At 40.5% G+C, this 27,700-nt stretch overlaps 1 protein-coding gene across 3 annotated transcripts in view; it reads right to left on the bottom strand.

The window, feature by feature from the left end:
- The window catches only part of pip5k1ca (phosphatidylinositol-4-phosphate 5-kinase, type I, gamma a), a 49,002-nt gene that overhangs the window by 17,469 nt on the left and 3,833 nt on the right, over positions 1-27,700 (bottom strand). For all 3 annotated transcript variants that reach the window (XM_044360821.1, XM_044360822.1, XM_044360823.1), the window contains exons 2-10: positions 11,660-11,691; positions 10,770-10,856; positions 10,398-10,528; positions 10,133-10,250; positions 7,332-7,484; positions 3,693-3,992; positions 2,851-3,059; positions 1,430-1,513; positions 1,136-1,184 (exon numbers count right to left, since the gene is read on the bottom strand). In XM_044360821.1, coding sequence (XP_044216756.1) covers positions 1,136-1,184; positions 1,430-1,513; positions 2,851-3,059; positions 3,693-3,992; positions 7,332-7,484; positions 10,133-10,250; positions 10,398-10,528; positions 10,770-10,856; positions 11,660-11,691 — 1,163 coding nt within the window. The remainder of the gene's footprint in view (positions 1-1,135; positions 1,185-1,429; positions 1,514-2,850; positions 3,060-3,692; positions 3,993-7,331; positions 7,485-10,132; positions 10,251-10,397; positions 10,529-10,769; positions 10,857-11,659; positions 11,692-27,700) is intronic.

Here is a 27,700-nt window from a genome sequence, read left to right as displayed (position 1 = left end):
TTCCTGTTTTGTGCTGTAAATCAAACCTACTTTGTGTCCTTAAGCAAATTGTTGTAGCAGATCCAGTGAAATCAGTCCTGGCAGCACACAATGAAACAAATATTGTGTGTAGGCTGGTAGGAGCTGCCAATCTTCATGGCTCTGGTCTTGTTTGTTTATGGGAGTATACTTATGTCTCAAAATTAATGTGGTCATGATTTGTTGATAGTAAAATGAGGCCTTTTGATGTCCACATATCTTTCAAAGAGATATTCAATCATTCTTATACTGTAAATAGCTTTCAATTCTTTTTTTATTCTGTGATTTTTAAAACAATCACAGAAGGGAGAACGTCTCTCTCTGTTATACACACCAACATCAAAAATGTTCACAAAGCTGAATTGTTATGAGCTCAGTGATGGTTAATCTTCATATAAAAAGCAATGAGGATGAACTTATACTGCACGTATAAAGCGATATTAAAATGTTGGCTAAATTAAAGACAACTGTGACTTGTGATAGGTGTATAATTCACATCTGAGTAATCTGTAGCTCTTTGCCTCCAGCTGCCCTCTAATAAGTGTTAATTCACAAACACACCCGCGGACATTAATGAGTCTAATGTGAGACCGGCTCACTGTGAATTCTTCAACATCTGTATGAAAGAAGGGCCAGGAGGATATTCAGTTTTAACCACGCAGGTTGAAAAAGAGGAAGTTGGACAGATGAGGGAAGAGATGAGCTGACAGAGATGAAAATCCACATAGACAGACATGATGTTCTTCAGTTCAAGCCAATGAAATCTGAAGCTAATAAAAGTCCTCAAAGATCCAACAACGAAGAAAGCTTGAGGCTACAGTTCATCAGATCTGACACAAGCTAAATGTAACTGTTGTTCCTTTGTGAGACGACCAGACTGTATATCTGAACAAAACAACATCACATGTCTGGATAGTATAATAATATAACATAAAATGACAATATCCACATATTTAAGGCAAAATATTTTATATTATTCTATTGCCTGTTTAGAAAAGAGTGAATATGCTTTTGCTGAAATATACAGTACGCCGTGTATAAACTCATTTGTGTGCATACTGTATGTTCCTGTATCTGATTGGCTGTGTCTCTATATCAAGAGCTATTAAAAACTCACCCCGTCGTGAACCAGAGCTTTCCACGTGTGCTCCAGTTTCTTGATTAGCCTGCAGAAACAAAGAGAGGCAACGTTTAACACAGTGATGTTAAACACGTCTTATACACTCAGGTCATATAAGCGAAAGCCTGCAGGCTGGTGGACCTTAACTGTGCTGTCTGAAGTGATTAACTCCTTCCAGTGTCTGTTACTGTATGTACACACAGCTATTAGACTTCATCTCCAGCCTGTGTCACACTGTGAGATATATAGTTCATGACCTGTGGCGACTAAGTGCTGCGACGCGATGATCACCTGTAGGATTGCAAGATGTCGATGATTCCGATGTAGAGAAGAAGTCTCTCCCCTTTTCCGTTGACAGCTGGGATACCGCCCATCCTGAAAGGAAAAGGCCAATAAAAAGAAAATGTAAAAGTCCGCCATGCAGAAGGAAGACCAGGAGAGAACAAGAGAGTTTTATCTGATTTAATAAGAGACTCTGTGAATCGTTCCTTCATGAGTCAAAATTTTAATCTAAACCAAATTCCATTGTTCACTTTTTAATTTTACACCTTGGTGTGATATTAAAGACTACTGATTATTTTAATTTTTGCTTAATTCTTTAAACCAGTGAGACCCACATCTTGTTATTTCAGCAAAGTGTGAGACGTTTTGCTCAGACCATAGATGCAAAATGTTATTCATACAGTAAGTATTATATATCAACTGAAATGTCAAAAAATACACATTTGTTACAATAACTGATGATTAACTCTTCTCTCAATGTATGTTGTCATGATTTAACATTACTGCAGCAGGCAATTTACATTTGAATGCTATTGATACACAATCAATACTTCCTGCAGGTGACTCATAGTAAAACCTGCCCAGTTTTTATTATGGAGCAGCAGCAGGAAGTGTTCAATATTTGCTAATTTTTCACCATTATTTTGTATCAACAGATTTAATACACCAACACTTTACTCATCCCTTCTGCCAGCTAATCTACTGCATTTGTTGGACATGAATATCCTGGTTACATGGCTGCTCTGGAGTGATTCATCTGTCTTCACCACCTCTGACAGTTCAAAGTCCTGTTAAGCAAATATCACAGACAGGGTCGTGCAGAGATCAATTCTTGATCCAATCCTTCTGTCACTGTAAGTGCTCACCTTCGACCGAATAATCCATGTGGCCATAATCACTGTGTTTCGCTGCACTGTGAAGGTGCTGATAGCCGGCTCTACTGCATTTTTCTAAATTTGTGACAGAAAATCTGATATAATTTGATCTGTTCCTCCCAACTGAGATATTTTTACCAAAAATGTTGTGAGAATCTGTTTGTGACAGTAAGGCATTCCTATTTCTTTCACGTTAAGTGCATACACAGAACTTGGATCTTTTTTGTTTTTTTTAAATGGTCAATCTCGTTTAAACTAAAGCAACTTCCTTTATTCCTGCCCCCTGTCAAAATTCTGCCACAGTCTTAATTTTATAGCTTAGCAGTTTTTGTCCTCAAATTGTACTGTCAACCTTTTAACCCACACTGAACCAACCCACGCAGCCGGAGGTCCTCTGGCACAACACTACTGACTGTTTGACAGGCAAATCTCAAGTTTGCCGTCAGGGTTACTGGAACGTGGAGCGAACTTGCGTCAGTTCGTTTTACAGGCTTGCTTTCATGCGACAACACTTCTCTTCTCTTGCCCACAGTCTCTCGTCTCGGCTAAACTCACGTGTCGTCAGTGTCAATGGACCCTCCGCAGGCGGCTCCTCCCTGGATGGACTCCATGGCTGTGGAGTAAAGGGCCTTCTGCTGGGCTACGGGCCTTTTCTCATCACTGCCGCCCTGGGAGCCCTCCATCTGCCTCTCCCTCTCTGCCTGGTCCATGTTGTGAACCCCGAGCAGCAGGCTGTAGTCCATGATCTTAAAGCTTTCCAGCACCTGAACACGGGACACACACAGACAGATGCAAACGTACAGTGATGACAGACTGTAAATCTGGGTGGAAGCTTTTATCCAGAGTGCATAACAGCGTCAGCACCAGAGGAAGTCAGAGCTCTAACACTGGGGATGTTAACGCCATACACAAGACACTCTGCTATACACAGGGATGCACAATAACTCATGAACAATGTATAAGAGCGAGTGTGTGTGCGCGTACACTCCCGAGAACATGCTCTATAAATATAAACGTGAGGTAGTGATTTACAAGACAAGGGCAGGCCTGCTACCAGACCAGACAGCTTGTTAAATCGTTTGCTTGTAACAAAGGTCAAATTTATAGTGAGGGATACTGAGAATGCCAACACTCTCATAAATAGCTTTCTCCTCTCACTACCTTCCCCCCATCAACCTCCCTCCATCCATGATCCTCTTTTATTGATCAGGCCACCACAAGTATTCTGGTTTTTCCAACTTTTTTCCATTTTCCATCCTAATTTTCTACCTCAACTTTCAACGCTATGTCTATTAATTTATCTCTTTTTCTCGGGACGGTGAATCGTGGCTTGCTTTATCTGTTTTTATCTGTAAACTACGCTCGCCATCTCCTCCCTCCCTCTCATTCTGTCTCACCAGGCAGTCTCTCTGCAGGGTCTTGACCAGCGCGTTGTAAGTGTCCTGATCCAGCATCAGACCGTCCTGCAGGTCCTGCATGAAGTCGAGATCTTTGAACGTGGGCCTGGCCTTCTCTCTCTCCTTCTTGGATGCTCGCCTCTTGTAGGTGGAGCCCTTCAGGTCGTATTTGAGGTGCATGCGGACTACTCGGGGCAGGACGTTGTTCATCACCACCACACGGATGTTCTTCCCGCCCGACTGGACACAGTAGAGGCCGAAGAACTTGGGCAGCAAAGTGCGAGGGTTCTGATTCAAGTTCTGGAGAAGAGAAGGAGAAAGTAAAAGATCTTTAAAGGTCTGATAAATTGGTTTTGAGATTGGTTTCTGGTGCTGTGGTTTGACAGGATGTAGGTCAAATGTAGAAAAATCTACAGTCATATTTTACAAGGTAGAATTTTTCTACATGCCCCAAGAGCAAGATGTATAACAGAAATTGATTTTCACACTTCAAGAGAGGAGAAAAAGTTGGGATTTTGATATAAAAAAATGTGAAAATGCTCTTTTCTGGCACACAAAGACAGACAGCAGAACAACACACCCAGGAACACGAGCAAAAAATGTGTTGTTTTTTTTTAAATTTCATGGGACCTTACAGAAATGAAAAATATGTGAGAAATAGGACAGGCGGTACATGTTCTGCAAACAGTTGATTGATAAACAATACAGGATTTTCAGTATACACACTTACACACACAGTTACACATCTGATCACACCAGGATGCATTACATAAAAGACAATATAATACAGCCACAGAACATGAGACCAGAATTAAACAAGGACTGCAGGAAAGAGAATGCAGCCTTAGTATGAGAGCCAAACTTTATAACCTATTTCAAATTTCCTAAAAAATCTGATTAAAATTAATGTGAAAACTGCAACTCTGATGATCTACCAAGACTTTTTCTTGGATTTTGATAACTGGTTAATTGCTTGAGTCATTTTTCAAGTAAAAAAACATTTTGTTCCATGTTCTCAAAACTGAAATGTGCTGCTTTTCTCTATTTTATATCATTTTCAACTGAATATCTTTGAGGTTTTGAATTGTTAGCTGGACAAAACAAAACATGTGAGGATTTCATTTTGGACCTTGGAAAGTGTGACGGGCACTTTTTATTATTTTCTGCCATTTTTTAGACAAAATAATTAATTGGTAAATCAAATGAATAACTGGCATTATAATCAATAATTAAAATTATTGCTAGTCTCAGACTCAGACAGACCTCGGAAACAGTGGCATGTCATGGTATTAAGTACAAACAGTAGTGACAAGACATGATTCTGTCTTTATTTGACAAAATGCTCTTCCCTCCATCACCAATCTGTGCTGAATATTTCAGTAGTCAATCCAAACAAATGAGGTTAGTCAGGCTGGGTGCTCAGTTAAAAACCTGCTTTGACCTTGGGACCTGGGCCAGCTCAGTCCCATTAGAGAAATGAGAGCTGGAAGACAGAGAGAGAAACAAAACTCTGGTCCATATATAGTGAAAACACACTGCAATCAGGAGTAGAAACAATAACAAGAGGAGAGAGAGAGAGAGAGAGAACAGAAGAAAGACAGACAGACAGACTGAAGAGAGATGAAGGATGAATGTGGAAGTGTGGCTAAAAGCCTGAGCAACTGTGAGACACTTGCTGAATGACCTTCAGATGAGAGAAACTGGTAGAGAGGCACAGCAGCATAATGATAGAGTGAGATCGCAGAGAGAGAGAGAGAGAGAGAGAGAGAGAGAGAGAGAGAGAGAGAGAGAGAGAGAGAGAGAGAGAGAGAGAGGAAGAGAGAGAGAAAGAGCATCCTCTGCCCTCAGCCACACACGACCCTTCTGTCAATGTTAAGAGGGCAGAGCGGTGATGAGCCAACAACAAAGACACGTGAGAGAGAGAGGAGAGAGAGAGAGAGAGACAGAACGCGTACGAGTATGAAAGAAAGGCTGGATTAAAACAAGAGGCCTTAGTGATAGATAACGGAAAATAAATTACGCTGAGAGTGAGAGTGTCACAGCAGCGGCGGGAGCGATGAGACATTAAAACGTGGGGGTGGATTGAAAGACTAGGCGTATAATAGAAGAGAAAATACACAGAAGGGAGAAGTGGCAGCCTTGGAGTCGGTTACATCACTGTGATCTGTATGCTGCCCAGAGCCACACTCCTCAGCCAGCCCTCTAACAGCAGCCAGTCAGCTGTAGAAGACATGTGGAGCTCCACCAATGACTGCCTACGTGTTTGCCACAAATATAGACGAGCTTGTGAAATGAAAACTACATTATGCTGTAGTTACAAGCAGGGTTTGTGTATTTACTTTATTATTTCATCACATTTTTTGGTTTTTGTGAGTGTATAAATCTGTGCTTTTCAGTCTGTGTTGGTCTTCTCTTTCTGCGCCATTCTGTCAGCGAGCCTGTCTCCTTTCCTTAATCCACCTGCCTCTGGCCTCGGGCTACAGCCGTCCCACATGAGCCTGAATCTCCCTACTTTCATTAAACCACTGGAATAGACCAATTATACCTGCAAAAATGCTTGGGAGCACAAGCAAATGATGGAAAATGTCACGGTAAATGTGCTGAGACTTTAACGTCCCTAAATGATTAAGTGAATTCCTGCAGAGGTCTTTGGCCATGGCTGTCGGCCACACGAATAAACACACGGTCATGGGCCGTGAACCTGAGAGGCTGGAGCAGTAGCATGGTCATACATGGAGCTGTTGCTGGTTGAGTTCATTCAGAAAGAGCCTGCAGACTGTGGAAAGGGAGAGATGAGGGTATTGTTGGTGCAAGTCATGCTTTGTTAGGCTTAAGTACAGTACATCCGGCTACTGAAATACACATGGCCATTATGAGAGCGCATGGCCCGAGGTCTCAGCCAGAAATGATAGAGCTGTTACGTCTGCTTTATATGAAAAGGACGCCACCCTTGGAGATTTCCAGGGTTTTAATATAACACTGAAGAAAACATCAGGAAGGGTTGGCGTTTAAATGAAAGTGTGAGTGATGCATGTGTTGCAGCGGCTTCCTCTGCGCAGTCATAATGTCCTCCTCTTTGTATATATGTGAGAGCATGAACCTTTGTGTCCACTGCACTATGTGCCTTGATAACCCTGTAGTTGTTTTGTATATGAACATACAGCACATGTTTGGATGTTCAGTATTTATTCACCATGTATTATTCTATCTGTGTGCAGGCACATGTGGCTGTGCTTGTATGCATGTGTGATGCAAACCATGCAGTGAAAAGGGCAAAAATTACTGAACCTGAAAGTAAGTATAAAGGCCAAGTAAAAAAAAAAGAAAAATCAACTGTGTTAAAGGCCAATACGGTATAAGTGAAATGCTGTGACAGCTTTTTGATTTCCTATTTAGTCTGCACAGACATTGAAGGTTTTCATCAAAAGCAAAGACGAACTCTGTTGAGTACAAATTTTTCAAATTATTCACGTTTTAGAAATGCTGTCAGAGAACATCTTGTTTACATTCCCCACTCATAAACCTTAACTGCACGCACACACACACACACACACACACACACACACACACACACACACACACACACACACACACACACACACACACACACACACACACACACACACAGTCTTTGCTTACCATGTAGTATCCAGGCAGCAGTTTCTGTAAGAATTCAGCCTCCTTGTGCATGACAGTCTTGATGATGAACTCATCGTCCTTCGTAAGATAGAAGACTGAACCGCTCGCTCCAGGATTGGACAGCTCAATCAGGGGCTCATTACATAGGGAGTACTGCAAGTAAACACAGAGAGACCTATAAACACATGACACACCTCTGGCTCTTGCATTGTTTTGTTATTTAAGGAACAATTGAACAAATACAGAAAAACTATGTGTTCATTCTGAACAGAATCTCATGTAAAAAGAAGCTCAAAAAATAGGCAAGAATAGAAGATAACACCGAGGGTTTACCACAATAGCAATGTGATGACAGTGTAATGTAATGCTGAGGCCATATTCATGATTATAGTGTAGAAAATAAACAGAGTACCAATCAAATAGCTCTCCAAGGAATCCACATGAACTGTTTAATCAAAGTAAATTCTTATACTAAATAAAGTCAATATTTTAGATTTTTGCAATATAGCCAGTGAGAGGTGAGAAGGTGGGACGAAAACTACTGCAACATTAAATAGTAACTCTTATCTTATGATACAACTCCTCTGAAACTCCCTGTTGACAATAAATCAATGAAGTATGACATTCTCCCTACAGCCTGGATCAAAATATGTGAATTAAGAGCTGACGATGAGATTCTTTCATCAACCATGGAGATCAAACACAAACATCAGTATGTTGAGACACACACACGTACTGTACATTATGATACAGACCATAAAATACATCAAACACACAGAGGTGCACTCAGGTATGTATACAGGATTGAACATAAATACACATTGGCAGGATTATGACTAGTTATTAAAGGTATGACACAGGTAAGAGAAGGTGGGTGAGAGACAGAGAGAGGAACAGGTACAGTGCATGATGTAGTACGACGGAGGTAGTGAGGTGGACACACACACACACACACACACACACACACACACACACACACATATATAAATGTCAGCTAACAGCTTTTGAATTGCAGCTCCTGATAATGAAATGGTTAGCTCAGCTTATTAGCATCTTCTCTCTCTTTCTCTCCACATCTTTAAACCAAGTAATGACAGACACCATTTTTGAAATAGGTGAAGTTGCCCCCTCCTACTTTGTGCTAATGGCTCACTTTTCAAACATCCCCCTCGGAAGATCCTGACATTTAATTTCGTAACCTTTTTTTTTCTCCACATCAAAACACAGCTGAACAGGGTTAGAGGGAAAATGTTCAAAGGGGATGGCTGAGTAGAAATGGTAGCGTGTAAACGGTAGCAACAGCCTTTTACAGACATTTAACAGCAGGGACATGTAGCCATGACTAAGCAACATTAAAGGTGCTCAGGTTGATTTGAGAAATTTAATGGATGAATTCATTGACACTGACAATTCTGTTAGCACCAAATTCCTGCAGTAACTATTTATAATTGAGACAAAAAGGACTGCTTAACAGACTACTTAAATAGTGCGGTGTGTTTAAAGGTGCCCTGTGGAGTTTTTTTTCTAAACAAATGAAAGTTTTGTTTATATTTATTGTAACTCCATCAAAATGTATTGCGTCTAACAGACATGTTGAACGTGTTTCCTTCTTCATGAAACACTTGCATAGCTGATTTTTTTATGTTTTAAATCATAAATTGTTTGCATCCATGTTTACTAGCTGGCAGTCTTCTTCCTTGCTTTTGTTGGTGCATTACCTCGTTTCATGTCGCTTTACTGCCACCAACTTTCAATCAATAGTGTGAAACCAGCGGCAGACTGTGAATCTCGCAGCCCATGTTTTTTTGTTTCCACCTGCCTGCCTCTACTGGATCCTACTTAAAATCCTGGTTACACCCAGAGCAGAGTGCATGCCAGACATGTTCGACATGAATGAATAAATGAACACAGTGCTCAGCTTAGCCCAAACACCTCATTAAGACCTCAATGGAAACTTTGTAAAAGGTAGACTAATTGATTTTGGAAAGGCATGGAAATAACCCAGAAGCCCAGAACCTGCTTCTACTAATGTATTAATGATTTTTAAATTCTCCTCCTCCACAAGGGTTCTGGGTTTAACATCAGCTAGAGAGCAGCATCTGGAAGAGATTTGGTGGCTACCTCAAAAACTTGTCACAACCTGAATCCTCTGATCAAGTAGACCAATTTGATTCAATTAGAGCCCTCTGTGATTGTGTATTTCTAATGTTAGCATGAGCAGAGAAACACTTGTTAAGCTACTGATGCATTAAAGGTAAGCGCACATAGGACACATATAAATACTGACTAAGCAGTGTAAGTATATGCTGCTAGACTGCTCAGGGCAGAGCGATGAATCATGCAGCCTCAAGGTCCGCCATGCTGATGGGGAGCGACAAGCTGCAGACCGTCCTTCCCTCTCTACAACCATCCTTTCTCCTCCACTCTGCCCTCTCTTGTGCCTGTTATCACAGCTGTTATCTACACTTCCCAAGCAAATCTTTATTCATTATTTTTTAATTATCTCTCCAGACTGAAACATGTACTAAAGACCAATCAGCTGTGTGGCCACTGAGTCACATTATTTATACATTATTTGTAATTGACATTGTGGATGTATGTGATGGGCAGTCTTTAAATCTTTCTATTTGTTTAACCTTTTAAATTTGCCAGCTGAATATATCGTTTACATTCACTTAGTGTCATAGTTCCAATATGACAATTTCCTGATGACCAAACAACCATCATCTGGTCACTTTATTTCATTTAATTTGGAGACACAGACTGGTACAGTTATAATCAAATGACATGCTGAATCTTACCAGGTAGTCGTCCGGCCTGATGCCAAACAGTTCTCTGAAGTAGCGGAAGGCCACGGGAGCGTATGTTTTAAAGCGGAAGTCCGGGAAATGATGAGCTGGAGTGAGGTTGCTCCCTTCACTACAGTACAGAACAACAACAGAGCATGTAAGACGATGAGATGATACCCACATTCATATCTTCTCCAGTGAATATCAAAAAGGTAGTCAGTGTAAAAATCAATTCCAGCAACAGAAGTGTACTGCACATATGTTTCAGGGTAGAGACCTGGGGAAAAAGATGCTCTCCACCACGTAGAAGTCCTGCATCAACACATCTCTCTCAGGCTTGGAGCTCAGGTTGCCCACTGTGTAACCGATGCCCAGCTGGATAGCACCTTTCAAGGCAGAGGATGTGGTCTGCAGAGGAGGTGGGGGGAGACAGAGGGTGATGTGGTGAGTTAAATATATCATTAGCTTGTAATGGTGTAGTAATGTCACCTACAGTTACAATTTTAGTGTCCACAGTAAAAACAGTGACTGTGTGACTTCAGTAACAAAAACAGTCTTCGTTTCTCCATATGCAAAATCAACTCATAGGTCTTGACATGTTTAAAACCAGAAAATACATCACAGCACAGCCGTGTACTGTCCGCACTACCTTCTTGTAAGTAGTTTCTCCCGATGCATCCACCCCTCTGTGGCCAATCTTCTTTCCCTGACCAGGCAGGCCTGAGGATGAGGGCATCTGATGAGAGAGAGAGAGACTTGTGTTTATGGGGACAGGAGGGTTTGCACCTGTTCATTAATAGTGATTATTCAAATATGGAAAGATTGGGACAATATGAATACATTAGAGCGATATCATGCTTTGATCTTGTCTGGTGGTTTTCACTGAGCAGACCAGTTGTTCATTTTGAAGCAAAATACAAACTTTGGTTGATCTGTTTTAAGGATCTTTCATTAGTGGAACTTGATTAAACTCACACTGTGCATAGCATGACGTCTGACTGCACAGTTTATAATTTAATCTGGTTTAGAAAACGTATTAAAAGGTGGAAGGTGCGGTGGATACTTCAGATCTCAAACCTGGACATCTGACGTAAATGTTTCTGGTGCTGTTGGAAGTAATGTTCATTGAGCTTTTGGGTCTAAATTGACATTTAAAAAGTCAAATTAAACTAATTGTGCAATACTTCTAAATATTTGTTTTAACATATAGTACAGTCCCTGCAGTGCCAGATGGATGGGATTTACCAAATTAGGGAGGATTAAGATATTTTGAGCTGTCTAGCAAAAACACAGATACTAAATTGATGTTTAAATACTTTTGGTAGCCTGTGCTGACCTTGTAGCAGTCTGAGCCTTCATAGCACGAGGTAGTAAAATTATGTACTGCAAAAATTAATTGCCCGAAATCCTCAGATCGAGCTCTGGGTTCAATTAGCATTTCATAAAAATCTGGCTAAAATTAAAGAGGGAGTAGATACTGATGAACAGAATCAAAAAGGGACTTAAGAGAGAAGTGCACAGGGACAGATGGTAGCTCACCTCTGTAATGAAGGCTTTCCTAGCAGCAGCATCTGAGAGACAGAGAGAGAAGAAAGACAGAGATGGCTGTGTTAGTCGCTCTGAGATGGAGAGGCTCCATTACTCAGCATCATTAGTGCTCTCTGTGACAAGGATGAATCCCAAAGGGTGGACACAGCAGTCCAACATTATGTAATAACAGTGTCAAACACAAGTAGGGGCCTGTCAGCTAGAGGAACTGCAGGAGAGCGTAACATCAGCTACAAGGGCACCAAGTCTTGTTTAAACCCCAATGTACTGTGTGTGTGTGTGTGTGTTTTAATGCATTTTTACATGATTTAAGATTAAAAAACCTTATAGATGTTGAACATGGTGGATTAGCAATGCCCACCTATGATGAAAAGTAAAATCCAATCAAAGTTACATTTTAGGTAAAACTAGTTTAGTGTGTAACAATCAATGTAAATATACATAAATCTTGAGTGAAAATAGCCCAGGCACCTTCTTATTGTGTTGGTCACAAGCCCTTCATTTTCTAGTTGAGTTAATATGAAAAGAGCAGCTCTGCTAAGTTTAAATTATTCTGCTGTGGGTTTGTTGAAGTGGGAGTAAAGTACATACTAGCACTCTGGTTTTACAAGCCTAATATTATGCAGGCTGAAATGTGTTACACCAAGAAACTAGTATATTCTAACTGAACACATTAAATGTGCCAATCTAACAAATTTCAGGAACACCACAACGATACATCTGTTATGCTGTGATAATTTTTCATCTAATAACAGGATGTGGGCAGTAGAGAAAGGCAATCAGAGGACTGTTTTTGCCAGGAAGGCCTGAAATAGATGCATAATTATAGACATATAACACTCAGCATAATAATGCAGAGAAGGGTAAGGAGGGCAGGACAGAAAGAACACAAAATGAACAAATGAAAGAGATGAAAGACTCAAACAGAGGAGATGAGAGAGGGCTTCAGACAGCACAAGAGGGAGGCTGAATAATTCCCCGACTGTAGCCTGTATCGTACCCAGCCGCCCAGATGGTGGAATTTATGGAAAATCTGCTTTTGTGAATAAATAAATGAGCATACAAAAAGTGATAAGATAAGATATTCCTAATTGGACGGGACATTAGCTTTATGGCAATTGCTGCTACCAGAACGACACTACATCATAACATCTGTCATGCTGCTATAGCAGATTTATTATTTGTTATTACGTGGCAGTAGGTTAGATTTTGGTGCGCTAGATTAGAAGATTACAAGAGCAAATCTAATATTATGTATAACATTTCCTTTTGTAGCTCACTGCTGCACATACATGATACTTAAAAGTACATAAGACGCCTTTTTCACAGCAGACATGTTGACTTGTCATAGTAGGAAAAGCACTTGTGTTACTAATAAGAGTAACAATGGCTCTGTTCACTGTCCTCATGGCAGTGAACATGCACAACACCAGGACTAAATGGAATTCAGCCATCATTAATTAATTTGAAATGGGGCTGAGTGAAAGATTTACCGTATGTCATGTAAATTGACATAATGATTGTTCTCGGTGCAAGTGGCGCCACAGAGTGAGCCAACCAACGTAAGTCGGGTGGAGTTTCTTGAGTTGCATTAATCATATTTATGTCATCCAGGAGTTGCTGGAAGGGAGCAGAGGAGAGTACTTGAGCTTTTTCTTGAGCTAGTGCAGCCCCGTTCAAAACGTGCCTGTTCAGAACAGGCCGACTGTTTGGCCTCCCGCCGCTACTTCAATGTATAGAAAAATTAATACAGTTGATGTGAGGTGTGAATGAGTATATACACCAACAACAGGAAAGAAACTAGCATTTTATTATACAGAGATGATATAAATTATAAGTACTATAATAGTAAATAAATGTTCTTTTCTCATTTCAAGTAAATAACTTAACTTGTAACGCGAAGGACATACATACAGACATACAGACACACAGACATACAGAGATTCCTTCTTTTAGTAGATAGATGCCCCAATCTCTCCTGAGGCACCACTGAAACGTTTCTTCATTAAAATATAATTTTAAAATTTTATTTTATCTTTAAAAAACTGAACATAACATAGTTTAATATCTATAACAAATATACTGTATAGTCAATTATTGTATTATTTCATGCAAAAAAGGGCCCTGTGTTTTGATTGGTCATGCAAAACATGTGAGACAGAAAGTGTGGCTGTTTTTTTGTCAGAAACTGTAAGAAATGTTTTAGCACTCAATGATTTGCTACGGTTTGTCAAATTTAATGTGTTGCTGCTTCTGCATGGATGAATAGTAATAATGAGTCTAACTGAACTCTGGCTCTGGTGTATGTTTTTGTGACATACACAGTCAGTCACCATCAAAGTGAAGCACATCCATACATACGATGGCTGTTATTTATTTCATTAGGAATAAATTAGAATAGAATATGTCTTTATTGTCTACTAGGGAGGAAAATTGTCTTCGGCTCGCCAAAAACATGAGGACACACTACACATGATTTACACCTGCTGTAACTACGTAAGCCCCCCTCAGCTCTCTAAGACATATTGACATGTCATAATAGGAAAAGTACAGGTGTTACTACCATTAGCGACGGCTCCATTCTATTCATACGTCCCAGTAAGCCACGACAGTATGACAGTGAGCCAGCAAGCACAATACCAGGACCCTGAAAGCTGCCAAATGGAATTTAGTCATCATTCATTTTATCATTTACACCTGTGCTTTTCCTGCTGTGACGAGTCAAAATGTCCTCCATGAAAAAGACATTTTATTTGCCACCACTATAGACCTTTTCACAGCAGCCATTTTGACTTGTCAGAGCAGGAAAAGCACAGGTGAATCTAATAACATTAATGATGGCTTCATGTGCTCACGTGTTCCAGTAAACCACGCACACCATGACCCTGGAACTGCTATTTATGAAATATTCATGTTAAATCTGTGCTTTTCTGGCTGTAATATGTCATATCTGGCATGAAAAATGTCTTTTGTCCTCACAGCCACTGATTTCTGTCTAAGTGCCTTTAGCAAGATATTAAAGATAGTCTACAAGTGATCCCCTAAGACATGTTGTGAACTGGTCACAACAGGCTAAATAAGGCTGACTGGAGATGAAACATGAATTTCCGGCTGCAGTCTCTGAAGGCTCCAACCTCTGACCAGTATAACATGCTTCAGTCTGTCTCTCACCAGTTGAGACACTAACAGCTAACCTACACAACCCAGTGTCACTCATGATGAGTGGGATAGCATCTTCACAGTTTGAGCCCGTGTTTGCAGCTGAGCTGATATCCAGCCTCTCTGGTCTCTGTGTCTGCCTGCCTCTCGTGGATGCGCATGTGACTGAGCAACAGAATAGCCTACTTGCCACCCCTCCTCCTACTCTGTCTCTCTCTCTCTCTCTCTCTCTCTCCCTGGGTCACACAGATTCGCACCGGGATGAGCAAGCTAAAGCGTGCCAGTGCAATCCCGGCAATGCTCCCTGCAAGCTGGAACATTCAGGGAGTAAAATTCATGAAAAAAAAAGAAAAATACCTTGTGGTAAAGAATGTTTGCAATGCAGATAATTAAAGACCACGCCGTACTATTTATTAGTGTCTGTGTCCAAGTGTGAGCGTGCTAAGTATGGTTTCTTCACATCTCGTCTGTCGGTTCCCCGTGCCTGGTTCTTCGTATGTGTGAGTGTGTGTTACGTGTCTTACTGCAGTAGCGTCTTTTCCCTTCTGTGTGTGTGTGTGTGTAGTGAATGAGCATGTACGAGTCTGGCTGTGTGTCCAAGCATGTGCTCCATCTCTCCCTGCTTGTCTCAGCGCAAACCATCACCAAGACAGCTTAACCAGCAACAGACCAATTGAAATAAAACTCCAAAACTATGATATACTCTGCTTCCTATATATTGTATTAATACTAATACTAACAATAGTATTTAGCCTTCAACATATGATAATGCTGTTGCTATCACTAATATTTCCAATGCATTTGACCTTTAAAGATGTTATTTACTGTGCTAAGATATTTAACAACCATGGAGATACCTATAAAAATCTATTAAATTAATTAAATTATTAAGTTAGTAAAATCTATTAAAAGTGTTCAGACGCCGCAGTAATCAGCAGCCTGACTGTGAGGTACAGATGAGGCTTTTTAATTCCTGAAACATCTGTAAACTATCCCAAATCTCTCAGATATCTGAAACCTTAATCCAAAAATGTAATCTGATTTAGTGTATTCATGTCATGTATTCATCTATTATCACCGTCCTCGGCAGCACAATGTAAACCCAGACAAGAAAGCCGTTAAAATGAATAAATTCAATTTTGGGAACAGGGAGAAGGCTCTGTGAGGAGAAGAGATGTGTGAATGTTCGAGCAAGAGCCAGAACTTCCTTGATATTTTAGCCATTTCACTGATGTTTGTGACAGTCTGAGATGTAATTATATTATGATTACAAGCAACCAATTGTGACTGCAAGAACGGGAGAGACATAAATATGATGAGAGTATATTACAGTGAACAAGGGAAGAACAGAGGGAGACTCTGGATAATGAATAGAAACTGGGGGGCATCATAACTTACTGAAAAAACATCATCTCCTCTGTGATAACTAAACCCAATGCTTAAGTACTGTCCTAACAAGGAAAATATTCTCTAATATCTAGAAAAAGAAGTATATTAAACACCTAAATTTATCAATAAAGACATTATTTTACCCACTACCATTTAGCACATTCCTTTCATTTAATTTTAGGCTACTATACATATCTCATGTTGACATTCCTGTAAAAACTGATATATGCCTCTACCCTGCAGCACAGCTGTTTGATGTGATAATATGTTATCACTCTGAACATCCTTCTGTTTACCTTTAACAGGTACCCATCTGATTCTATCCTTAGCAATGTTAAGTAGCTGCAGAATGAGGACATGATGAAAAATACAACACCATCACGCTGTGGAGTTCTTCAGGGGATGGAACAACAAATAGACCCATCCAAATAAATAGCTTCTAGCTGAGACTGTTGCCTAGCCAGACTGCTATGTGTTAGTTTAATGGCTCTTAAAATCCTTAAGAAAGCGGTCCATTACCGGCTGGTGATAGCTATGGGAGGCGAGGCCAGACATAAGCTTATTTATATAATTTTTTGATGCAGGAATATGATCACATGTTCAACCCATATTTGACCCGTTCATATGAGACGGCTGTCTAATATTAATCCCTGTTTGTCGCCATCCATGCATACTGCTGCTAAACCATGGAATTACACCAGATATTATACAGTAGCTAAACAGCATCATTAATTATTAAAATGGTACCCAAAATGTTAACACAACAGCTAAACGCTAAACTAAACACAGCCAGTAAACAACAACACTGACAACACGTTGTTTCTTATTGGACACAGTGAATATACAATAAGAAATATTAAACATTAGTGTTACCAAGACTCCAAACGATGGATGCAGGATGGATTTCTTTTCTTTTTCAATTTAAAATCAAGTTAGATTCATCACTGTATGTATCATTGTTTGGTATCCCTCTTCAGTGTCTATAAGGCAGTAACTACACATCACTTACCAACTACAAGTACAGACATTCGTGCACCAACATTGGATTATTTTAGATTATCTACATGTACAGTACCAATCAACAGTTTGGACACACTTTCCAATTCACTTGAATGAATGTCCAAATTTTTGACCAGTATTGTACATATGACATATGTTATAGGTCATTTCATTAACAACAGTGACTAACAAACTGTATTTTATGTGTATGGTGACACCTGGCTGATACCTGATCTATTTAATAAGGGTCAATATTGGTAGATAACATGTCAATTCTGTGTTTCCATAAAAATTTTGACAAAACACTGTCCTCACTGCCCACTGACCATGTAGATATCAAGTACAATGTCTTGAGCTTCCATGCTTCTCATTATCCCCTGTCCTGCTGTTTCTTCTCAAGTGTACAGGCTCTTCATTCACACAAAATTGTATGAAATGACATCTCTGCAACACTAAACACAACCATAAAAAGCCGAACATGCTTTAAAACTGCTTTAAAACTTATTAACGGTGTGCAGGACAGTGCAGATCCAAGGAGGCCTACATAAAAAAAAAGATGACTAGTCAAGCTTTTCTTGATTTTGGCCCCTTTTTAAATCATTTATGTGAGTGACTTTTTAAAATTTACTGAACTCTTTATTAAAATCTGTCATGATAATGTGAGAACCAAGTTGCTATAATAACCTGTATTACTTTCCATGTGCTGAACTTAAGCAGAATCCAGTAAATATATAAAAAATATCCGTTCTGTCCTCTGTGTTTATATAGCATCTCTCTCTCACACAAACACACACTCTTTCTCCCTCTTGTTTCCATGGTGCCCCAATGAGGTCAACCAGCGTTTTTTTTATGACTATAACACACGTGTGCCTGGAATCAACAGACAGATGCTGCCTTCCACATGTCCTCTCACGCTGCTGTTAAATGGGGCATTAGCACAGCCACACAGCGATACATGATGCAACTCATAGTTAAGCATTTGAAAAAAAAAGAATACAACCACCAGCCCGCTCACTGAGAAAAGCTTAACTGAAACATGATGCCTTTGTGAATCTCAACATTAAAATAAATCTAAAACAAATACTGAAGAAACAGGACGAATTCAAGTGTTTTACTGACAGTGATGTCTAACCCAGATGGGGATCAATACCAAGACTCCCTGAGGATGAGCTAAGTAAGAGGCAGTCTCCGAGATTATTGTTTATTATCTTGGCAGAGGCTAAGTGATGGAGCTCCAGCTATCGATTGGGTGTTAATTTTTCATGCCACAACAAAGCAGCATTTGCTCATTGTGTCAAAGTGCGCCTGACCTGACCTACAGAAAGCAGAAATCTATAACTCTGTCAAATTTAAACAAGAGAAAAAAACAACAAGGCAGCCTACTCAACAGACAGGGATGTTTTGTGGAGTAAAACACAGTCATCTCTTATGTCAGTGTTTTGCTTAGCGAACAATGTTGCGGGATTGTAATATTATCTCTGACAACAGCGTGAGGATGAAACGGAGGAGGAGACTCTCTTGTCCACGATGCTGCAGAGGTTCAGACGGACTCCTTTTTTTAGAACATGTTAATTTATGGTTAACCTCAGCCTAGTTCGCTTTGCTTAGGAGAGTTATGCAACAATAATGAGCGCTGTTTAAACTGAGGATGGCAAACTGATCCTAAATCAGTGTCATCAGGCCATTTGACCCTTGAGCCCTCAGTCTCAGTAGCCAGCAGGTTGTGTATTTTTCCATGACCGCAGCAGTCAGCCAGTGTGATCCTCCATCTCTGGCCGCAGCCTAGAGTGGAAAAGCGGAGGCAGTAAAAAAGCCGAACTGAGTACATCTGGATGAACACCAGTGTTATGATTGTCATCCTGTCATTGATGATATTCAGGATATGATGTTTACTTGGCACACACATACTGATCTCCAGGTTTCTGATAACTGTGTCTGTGCAGGTGTATCATTGGACACTTGACGTCTCCACATGTGTCTGTTGTTTCTGTAATGCCTAACACTTAACAGGTGAACTCACTTTGCTTTATGGCCTTCACACTGCTGCGTTTCAACAATGTCTGCTGGACAAGAACTGTCTTATCTCATCACTTTTCATGGTGAAGCAACAAGTGAGACTTTCACAACATTTCAATAATCATTATATTTTTAAAATCAGTTTTTTGTTTTTCTGACCAACTCTAATGTGATTTGAGTCAATATACTGGTTTATAATAGTAATCCAGCCCAACCCAACCAGCAGAAGAGCTTCTCCATCTTTCTGTAACTAGGACATAATGTTACCATGCAAAAACACATAAACACAATACTCCAAAAACCCAATCATAATAGTATTGAGAGCATGTAAACATACTCACTGATTCTTTCTACTCATGTGTAGAGGAAGACATCCGGGTGTGCATCAATAATTCCTCTCAATTGATCATTCCTCTATTATTAGTACAGAGCTACTTGGGTGGCAACACTCATAATTAAGGAGTCATCAACTCAATAATGCTAAGCTTTTCAAAGAGGCTTTAAATGTTTCTTGCAATTACGGCGCTCTGGCAGAATAATATCCTTTCAGCTTATCCTCACTGCTTCTGCATGTAAACACACACACAGAGGCAGAAATACAGCAACAGACACGGTCAGAGAAACACACACAGCCAACTACTTGTATGGAAGTACGGTTGCACTCAGCTCTAAATACGTTTAGCACGTCTTAAACTGGCATGTTGGTGTCGGCACACATCCACAACAGGCTTCTCCCTAAATTACATTCCCCTCAGCATTCCTCTGATTTACTAAACAAAGCGGTGTGCACAGAGGGGGAAAGCCGCTCCGTCCTCTGCTGTCAGTGCACATCATACACTTTGTATAATACAGTGAGTGTGTGGAGGGGGCAGTGGCTGGAGAGGACAGCTTTTCACCATGCCAAGTCATCCATTATGATCAATAGCATCAGGCAAGCAAGCAGGCAGGCTTAATAAAAAGCTTCCTGCCTTTAGCTGGCTCAAAAAAACCTCCCTTTGCGACATTTAGCTTGGAGCCAGGTCATCAACGCACAATAGAGTCTGCGTTCAGGCAAAGAGTCCAAATGTAAGCACATTTTAGAGCTGCAACAATTAGCCGATTAGTTGCCAACTATTAAGTTAATCGCCAATTATTAAGATAATCCATTAATCGTTTTGAGTCATTTTTTTAAGAAAAAAAGTCCAAATTCTCTGGTTCTAGCTTCTCAAATGTAAATATTTTCTGGTTTCTTTAGTCTTCGTTGATAGTAAACTGAATATCTTTGGGTTGTGGACTGTTGCTTTTCTGATATTTTGTTTAATTGTTGGTTCTATACCTAGCACATGTATTGGAGAGTTTTTATAAGAAATATGGAACGTCTTCTTTATACAAGTCAAGGGACAGATTGATTAATTGCGTAGTCAATCAAAAGGAAACAAAAATGTTATTTTTAATTGATTCATTGTTATAGCTATAGTATAGTTATATTTGTTACAGCTTCAACACAACAAAAATGACCTGCTTTTCTCAATTTCATATCATTAAAAATTTGAACCAGGGTTTTTCTGCTGTTATCTTCACTTTTGCTAATTTTGTAACAGAGCTGATTGAGATAAATACTGTGACAATTCACATAAAACAGACAATTGAACAGTCAGTTAATATGCCTCCCTTCTCCTGTAGACAAGTTAAAAATGGCTTTTTTCAGGAGAAAAAAAAAGTATTGGTTGCAAAAGAGTATGTTTGCCATTTAAGCAGATAATAACAGAGTAAGTAGCAATGATTTTCTTAAGACCAGCTACTGCTGAGCTGTAAAATAGCACAAATCATTTCAAAACAGACCAACACCCATCATTTTCCGCTCAGGCCTTTTCCAGCATTTGAGAGCTAGAAACACAGACACATTCACTACCGTAACTTCAGTTGGCTTAACTGGGGTTCACCCAGACAAAATCTGAATCTTGTGAGGTTTTGTGAGCGTCACACAGGCAGACAGAGGCCGAAATACAAAGCCAGCCAAGTCCCAGTCACTATTACTTTACTATCGCTAATCCCAATCCCATTCTCTCCAGGCCACTAGACTAACTGTCTGGATTATCAGGATCAGATGGCGCCCCTGCAAGGACAGGTGGAAGTCACAAGACCGTCTGTCTGTTTTTCTGGGTTGCTGCCTGTCTCCGCTCTGCTTCAGCATTAGGACAAAAGCAACTGACCATAAAAGTCAATCTGTTTATTAAAACATTTTGGAGACAGTGATGAGTGCAGGAATGGCTGTATTTCTGGTATGCAATTATGTACAGTCACATTTCTATGCTGGTGAAAGGTTGACAAGAGAAAGTTTCTAATAAAAATGTAAATCATCATCATTAAAACGCCCCACCTGCCAGTACCTTGTGTCAACCTCCTGTCTTCACTGTCCAAATCCATTTATTTAACATTCAAACTGAAAATGAGAAGAGGCTGAAATGAGATGCTGACAACAGCTAATGACTCAAGTCTAATCTCGCCGCTGCACAGAAGAGGCTCGGACAGTTACATCTTCATTTTTCACTGGATTGGACTAATGGAACAGGTGGGTATGAAAGTATGATTTTACCTTGTAAAGGCCTCAAAGCTCAGTGGACTTTGAAATGGAAATTCAAAGTGATTGGATACAGACAGAGGTGTCTTTTTTAGAGAGGAGGGGGCAAGTCCTGACAGAATATTATGAACACCATAGTAATAGTAGCTGGTGTTTACACATAACACAGAGGGAGACACACACATGCATCCACCACCAAAAGTCAATATAACATCAGCTCCTAACTGTAAGGCGTCTACCTGCGTGTTGCGGGATTGTGATGCCTGCCCACACTGTGAGTCAACATGTGGACTGAGCCAGTGCAAACATGACTCCATCCAGTCAGAAATGAATATTTCTATATTTACAGTTTCAGTAAACGTTTTTTTCTCCTGGAAATAATGTATTTATACCATTGGACTGATATGTCAAAAGTGTCCCTCAGGGAGGTCTTGCTGCTCCTGAGGAGATTGGCAGTCTTGAGTAGTGGCACCCTGTTCTCTGGGCAAAGCTAAAAATGGCTCAGTTCTACCGGCGAAATGACACACACACACACAAAAAACACACAAGTGCTCAAACTCTTACGCAATTTCAGTATGTTTTTCATTACTGAGCTCCCAGATCAGGACCGAGCTTAGTGATCCTTGCTGATCCTCAAAATGCAGTGAAAGCTGTCAGCCAAGTGAAAAAGGTCCTTTTACGGACAGAGAGGAGAGGAGAGGAGGAGAGGGAAGCAGAGAGGAGAGGAGAGGAGAGGAGAGGAGGGAAGCAGAGAGGAGAGGAGAGGAGAGGAGAGGAGAGGAGAGGAGAGGAGAGGAGAGGAGAGAGTCATGAGGGTGGAGCAGATAATACAAAAATAGGGTGGTGATCGGCCTGACTCCTGTGCGCTGCTGTGTTACTGCTGAGAGCAGCATCTTCTGGTGACTCAGTAGATGGTAATCTGCTCTAACTACTGAAGGAGTACAGTTGAACAACAGCGTGGGTCACTGCTTCTCCCGTCAATCTCATACCTACACAGAAAAATCGATGTAGACACCTGCAGATTTAATTCCTCATCTTACTTCAGTGCAGAGATGAACGCACCGTACTACATAGTACTATATGTGTCAAACATTTGTATTAAATTATTGTCATGAAGCTCCTAAACTAGTGGTTACCAAGACCATCTTCAGTCAAAACGGGGGCATCAAATGCTCTATTCCATTGCATTTATCCCATTATGCCTTTTACATACAGTTACCACCTCTACAGGCTGCCATCTAAATGTATACACAGAGTGCAGATGATTTGGCTACACTGTTGTGAGTAGCAGCCTCAGGTAAACGTACACCATCACTGACCCCCTTTACACTTTGCATTAAAATGTGTTTTGGGTGATCGCATTGCAATCGGATAGTGCTTGACCACATGACAGTGCAGGTGTTAATGCACCTAAAATGCATTGAGGACGGATTGTAATCCGATTAGCCGTACTACCTCCGGAGGTGGTCAGGGACACATTGACGAATGACCACATTGAATACAAGTGTAAATACAATTGTGCATTAAAATGTGTCTCGTATCCAGATTGTAACTAGATATGATTTAACCTGATTATATTTACACCTGGTATTAATATGTGTCTCCAGTGTCCACATTGAGATCCGATTGAGACCTGATCGCTCTGTCCGGCTCAAACAACCGAATGTCACACTCTCCCCTCGTTTGCGGGGGTCCAAAAAAAAAAAAAAAGAGGGTAGTCACCCATGAAGCTGCACTATTGTATGGATTTTTGCTTGCTTTTCAACATGGGGGAAGAAGCCGACACTTGGTCTTGTCTTGACTCCATCCATGAGTGTTTTGAATGTCCATAAGCTTTCTCGCTGCTCTCTTGCTAGTAGCTTAGCTCGCTAACTGGCTAATGGTTGCTACCTCGCTGGTTTGGAAGTCGTACATGATTATGTGTTTCCGCCCATGTAGTTGTTGTATGTGGATTGACAACGGAATTGCATTTACACTTGTGTTCAATGTGGTCACAATGTGCCCCTGACCACCTCCGGAGGTATTTCAGCCAATTGGATCACAATCCGTCCCCAATGCATATAATTCTTCGTGCTCTACCTCTCATACACAGTGTGAGGCTACACTGCCAGTGGTTTCAAAGATAAATCCTTTCCATGGCTACTGTAGGCCCAGATGAATACCCACAGGGAAAACTGACAGGCAGCAGCCTTGGCCTTTTGTAAAATACAATGCAGCTAATAACACAGCTTGCAGCTGCTGATCTAGCTCAGAACTGTATAGAAAAGGATGCCTCTTCTCCAGGCTGCCCACAGAATATCCAAACATGGAGGAAACAGAAAGGCATCTGTGGAGAGAGCCTGGAAAGGAATGAATATTTTTCCCTGTAACACAAGGAAAGCAATAATCACACACTGATGGGATATTGGAGAACAACACGTTACAATTGACAAGCACATTTATTACAGCATATACAGGGTAGTTATACAGAGAAGAAAATTGTGTGTAAAAGAAAAGCAGAGTGTACAAGTCAAACTATATTCTTCATAACATTCCCTTATATGGCCGTGCAAAATTTCTATGCAAGTTGAGTGAAGCTTGGTAAACGCTCCTTCACACTGTCCATTACTCCTCCCATTAATTGCCTGATCCTTTCTTCAATACATATGACAGGCAAGCTTTACCTCCATTTGACTGCAGAATAAATAACATTCATGCCACTAGGTACAGAGTACGACAGAAACTTAGCAAATCATGCCCACAGAGACAAACATGTACCAACCAGGTAAATCTAACACAGAAACTTTTGCTGAGATAAAATCAGTGCTGCAGCCACACAGTGACTAAAACTGATGGATACTGGAAATGTAGCCTTGGTTATCTAAGTCTAGCGTGCTCTCTGGATCCCTTGCAAATTCACCATCACATGAGATTAAAGTAGACTATTGCTTAAACCAGGGTCGGGGAGACCGAATTTGCCAACTAGGCCCACACTGTTTAATGAATGAATACATTTTCTCACTGCTCAGACCGCATTAAACTTACATAAACCCTCTAGCATCTCTCTCTTCCACTCTGCAAGGCTTTGCTTGCCATTCGCTTCGAGCAGACTGTAAACTAACTGTGACAATTTAAGGATCAAGTCTAACTCGGCTCGACCTTTTAAAACAGCAACTCAACTATTCACATACTCTAAAAAGACTGATGGATGTACAACAAATAATCAATTTCAATTCAATGACTTCTAATACACAACCATCCTAAGATCAAGGCAAAAACACAGAAATAAAACATTTTAGATGATATTGTGTTTATCCCAACTCTGAATATGCAGAACTTTGATATTCAAAGGTTCTTGTAGAAAAAAAGGGACCTAATGCTTTAATGGATGAAGTCAAATACTAGCTTTTAACCACATAAGAACCACTACCTGACATTACTACCTGCAGGCACCACTAGAATGCTTTCTCTGTTGAAAATAATCACCATTAATTATATGTGGTGGGCGATTTAGAAAAGTCTGACAGCCTCACACTCTTGTCTGTCTGCATTCATGCCCCAGGTACTGATTATGAAATAATAATAGCCTGCACAGTGGGCTAGGCACAGTGACTCCTTTAATTGAAAACAGCAGGTCATTGCCTTATTTACCCTCTGAGGGAAAGCTGGGGCAATATGACACTGCAAGTGTAAAACCGAGCCAGAGCCTCATCCAGTGGCACATACAAGCCTTTTCCAGCTGCAAAGTCAACACAACAGAAGAAAATACAGTTTAAAATTGTGAATATAAATGCATATGTCTCTCTTCCCTGTCTCCATCTCCTCTATATCCTTCCTCTCTTCCCAGCAGATATCACTCAGAAAATCAAAAACCCTGGTCGAGCACAAGAACAGAAAGCAGCAAACACAACACTCCTGCCTCGCTGTAAATCCTGTTTAAAATAGCTGCTGTAGCACACATCCCCCACTTGGAGAATCAGCAGCATGCAAGATGTAACTGAACTGCGTCATCATCTACGTTGAATAATATGACATCAAATAACCTGGCAGAGGGTCAAGCCCCTATACAAGCTCTGAGAACTGGCCACTGGGATACAAACTGCTCCTGTGATACTGTGGCACGCACAGCCAAGGAGGGAGAGAGAGAGAGATGGAGAGACCACGTAAAAGCAAAGGAACGAATAAGGACAAAGCAGATGGATGGTGTATTCCATAGGAGGCAACCACCCTTTGTGCCTCCGTCAGCAATTCTGACAGGCCTCGCCTGAGGTGAAAAACAGAGAGGGGCGAGGACTGATGGATAGTGACAAATGAGTGGCTAAGCCAAGGGAATCACTCACAGAGGAGGAGGTAAATGAGTTTTAGCTCACTCTGGAGTAAGAGGAGAGGAGATGAGGGAAGAGGAGAGGAGAGGAGAGGTTGAAGGTGAGAGGAGTAAAGTACGAGTGTGGAGGGAAGATAAGAGAGATTAATGCTATCGTGCTGGTAGAAGACTACAGGGAGAAGTTACGGCTGCCTGAGAATGAGGAGCTCTGAATGGGACTAAATGCTCAGACAGATATTTAACAGCCAGCTGTGACACCCACACAACATTGTATTCACACGTCCAGAGCAGCCGAGCTGAACGCTGCAGCCTACAATTACACTTACGCAGGATCTGACGTTAACCAAGCTCTCAGGTCATTTTGACGTGTTACAAGGACATCTAGCTACTCCAGGAGGCAATGGGAATGAAGCAGAGCCTTTACAGCTGACATTTACATTCATTTTCATTGACCACTGCACTGTCATAGAAATGAAACCCACACGTTAACCACATTTCTGCTAAAAAAGCCTGTAATGGACTGTGCCTTTAAGAATCTTCACTGAGAGATGTTACATGGGAGTCATAGTGTGATCCACACCTACCCCTCCCTGTTGCAGGGCTTATCAGACAACAAAGCTTCACCTACAAAAGCTTTGTATCAGAGAGGAGGTTAACGCAGCACTATTAGGAAACAACAACAAGATCTACAAGTTAAATGTATGCTCACCTCAACTGTGGAAAACCAAAATATTGTAGTGGCACATGTTCAGATAAAATCATCCAACAACTTGCATGGCTCGTTGTAAGTGTAATTCATTCAAACAGTGATAGAAACTGTGGTAGTGCAGCGTAGTTTCTGACAATACCAACAGCTTGGAGCTGATGGTTTCACACATTCACTGTCATTCATGTTCATCCCTGTGGACTGACATCTTGACATGTTGTAGGTCAGCCATAAGCATTTGTCAAACTCTGTTCCACACTAAAAATTATGGAAAACAAGAACAGATTTTAAGGTGGGTTTCCAACCCATTAACTTACAACATACCAGTCCAGCCTTCAGGCATAATTCTCATATTTTGCATTTATCTGTATTCAAACTGTCACATGTTTCTCAGACAACCTTGGTTGCCTTGGTCAGGAATATATATTCAAGGGAACATCAGTATTCACAGGGCTGGAATAACACACTATGGTGATGCAGTCGCTCAAGTGTTGCCAATATTAATGAGAAAAACCACACAGATGTAGTGGCCTATTTATTTACTCTGCTACACCACAAGCAGAGTGTTTACCTGATGAGGAGAATTTTGGAATTTTAATTGGATTATAGATTATAGTATGTGTATCCAATAGCTATATAGAATTAGGGCTATAATTAATGAGTATTTTTATTATTGAATAATCTGTTCATTCATTTCTCAATTAATGGATTCAACATTTGGTCTATAAAATGAAAATGGTGAAAAATGTCAATCACTGCTTCCCAAAGCCCGAGGTGTAAAAAGTCTGACCAACAGTCCACAAACCAAGGATATTCAGTTTTCTATCATAGCGGACTGAAAAAACTAGAAAATATTCACATAATCAGGTTTGTTGAGAGGTATTGGCTATCAAAATGCTG

Source organism: Thunnus albacares, chromosome 9, assembly GCF_914725855.1.
Source record: "Thunnus albacares chromosome 9, fThuAlb1.1, whole genome shotgun sequence".
Taxonomy (NCBI): domain Eukaryota; kingdom Metazoa; phylum Chordata; class Actinopteri; order Scombriformes; family Scombridae; genus Thunnus; species Thunnus albacares.
Note: the sequence above shows the minus strand (reverse complement) of the source record. Positions and strands in the feature narration are given on the sequence as shown.